Below are 2669 nucleotides of genomic sequence, written 5' to 3'. Positions count from 1 at the left end.
AACTTTTTTTTTTTTTTTTTTTTTTCGTTCAGGGCCCTCCTACCATGATGTTATCCCTCCCTTCCTTAATGCTCCCCACCTTCATTATATGAACGCTAACCATATGACGCAGCGTATCGCTGACTTTTCAGGGAGAATGAGGTCATCAGCCGATGATGAATAATCAAACACAGTTTAAGAGTTTAAATATCCAACTACTTATTTTAAGGTATGGAGCCGACCCTAACTTGGGTGCGGAGGACAAATGGCGCTCGCAAAACTGGTGATGTGGTGGCTCCCTACGGTGGGGTTTATTACTCCTTATTATTATAATTTTTTTTATATATAGATAACACACTTGTAGTGTGCTGAAAGATACATGTATCAATGCTTTATGCATAAACTTCTTTTTTTACTTTTTAAAAGATTCAAGGGCCCTCCCTTCATTAATCTCCCCCTATAATGAATCTCACGTTATCAAAGCCTCCCTTCAACGAACTTAGCCAAGCAGACTAAAGTCACGCGCCTACGGTGTACCACTGGGTGAGAGACTATCCTATTGTGCCCAGAGAAGGTCTAGAAGTTATCTTGAGCTAGTAGACCTTTCTTTCTTTCTTTCTTTTAGTTACTTGTTTTATGCACCCCTCTGTTTTAGGGGGTTTTTGGTCAAAAAGAGGAAAAAAAAAAAAAAAAAAAAAAAAAACAAAAAACCGAAATACCAAGAGACCCTGTTTTAAACGTGGGTGGTAAAAGCACAAGGAAACCATTTTTCTGGAAGAGCGAGAGCGTGGATATATCCAGCTGGCCAAACCTTATTCAGGAAGATACCCCTGTCATGGCTGCCTGTCTAGGCACGCGGCGTCTGTCTGCTGTCGGCTTTACGCTTATGTTATCAGGCAGGTGATAGGAAAACTTAATAATCATTATTATCTCCCTCCTCTCTACCTCATTATCTTACTCTAAAATCTCTCGATTCCATCTTTTATCCTCCTCTTCTCACAAAAAACCAACCACTTATCACTGCCTACAACTTAACGTGCTTGTGCAGTTCCTAGCAATCAAGAAGCTAACGATCGCTTGACTGGTATATATTCTAAGCTACTTCCCTAAGAACACCACACACATACACCATTTACACTACACATCTGTCCAACTATACGTACCGGCAACCTTCGTGTTCGGTCGCAAGGCTACTTGCTTGGAATCGGACAAAGCCATATTTCAACTCGGGGACCGCCCTAGCTTGGGCGTTTGGATTTCTGAAACGCGTCTTCTATTATATGGGTCTGAAAAAACACTCTTCTAACCAGTTGGATCTACATTGTGAAGTAAAAATTATCCTACCAATTTATCATTTTTACTCGAAACCTATATGCGTTGAGACAAGATTCGACTGTCAAATTTTATTCTTGATGAAATTATGGAGGTTTCGATTCTGATCTACCGCTTAATTAGGAAATAAAAGTTATGTTTTTGATGCAATGAAGTTCTTTCGTATGAACCTATGCACTAAACCTAAGCATTATAACACATACGTTGTCACACAAAATCATTTAAAACAAGACCCCATAAAGATTATAACTGATTCTCCCTCCTAGACATAATTGACAGAAGACTCATTGAATAAAGAAGGGCTTTAGCTCTGCGTCTCTGCTTTCATTCCATTGATCCATAACTCCTCTACAGACGAACGGGCTGCTTGCCGTAAGATATAAAGCATCAAAGCGGTAGTAATGCCATGAAAAATAGTTAGAGCGGGAGCCGACGCACCTTAGCTTGGCGCCGGATCGCGAATGTTCCGCTGCGTATGGTTGATTCCCATTGATCCGACCGAAAAAAAAAAAAAAAAAATTCTCCCTGTTTCTTTACAAGACATGGATGAATCAAAATAGAATTTTTATTTCTCATCCATAAACTTTTTTTTTTTAGGGTGGTGGGTCCTAAGCTTCGGGAGTGGAGGAGTAGGGGTTTCCAGGAGGGACCCGCGCAAAGGAGTCCGGCATGAGGAGACTGAGACAGGCACCCACTAAGGAGCAGACAGTCAGTGAAGAGCATGTCCCTCCAGACGTAGTGGCGCAGGGCTGGCGGGTATTCATGATACGACAGGCATTAGCTAAGACAGCTGCACTTCAGACCAGAGACACCACTAAACCGAACTAAAACCAAGAACCAGAACCAGCACTCAACTTAATTGAACATAAGAACTTCAAAGATAAAATTAAAGTATTCACGACGAAACAAAGAAACCACAGATCGCTAAGCATAAAATGTCACAGGATAACACACCCATGATCTATTCTAACCAAGTCCTAAATGACTAAACCTACGTATTTCGTAAATGTAATAGAAAGTCGTGTGATGTTCACACCTTTTTTTTTTAATGTTATTATTCTCATTATTTTGTCCTCAGGTCAGTACATTTACAAGGAGAAGATCAAGAAGATGTGCGAAAACAACTTCTCGAGTTTCACCGTGGAATTTCAGATCCTGGCGAACAAAGAAAATGCGCTGGCTTATTTCCTACCTGATGCCCCGCTAGAAATGATTGCTATATTTGACGAGGTAAGAGTTCCCGTCGTTATGTAAAATAAAAAGAGTTCCCATCTTGATATGTCTTTTTTTTAAGAGGTTTGACAGAGGGAACTGTAACTGCTATGGTCTTATCGTCCCGAAATCGAAGAGAGAAGGAA

The 2669-nt window shown here is 40.5% G+C and overlaps 1 protein-coding gene across 1 annotated transcript in view; it reads left to right on the top strand.

The window, feature by feature from the left end:
- LOC103523855 (DNA replication licensing factor Mcm2-like) overlaps positions 1 to 2541 on the top strand; it is a gene marked incomplete at both ends in the record, with an annotated part of 10127 nt that extends 7586 nt beyond the window's left edge. The window contains one exon of the mRNA XM_008488869.1: positions 2390 to 2541. Coding sequence (XP_008487091.1) covers positions 2390 to 2541 — 152 coding nt within the window. The remainder of the gene's footprint in view (positions 1 to 2389) is intronic.
- Positions 2542 to 2669: the final 128 nt, after the last annotated feature.

The sequence above is a fragment of the Diaphorina citri genome, unplaced genomic scaffold, assembly GCF_000475195.1.
Source record: "Diaphorina citri unplaced genomic scaffold, Diaci psyllid genome assembly version 1.1 scaffold47878, whole genome shotgun sequence".
Classification (NCBI taxonomy): domain Eukaryota; kingdom Metazoa; phylum Arthropoda; class Insecta; order Hemiptera; family Psyllidae; genus Diaphorina; species Diaphorina citri.
This window is presented reverse-complemented; position numbering and strand designations above follow the sequence as displayed.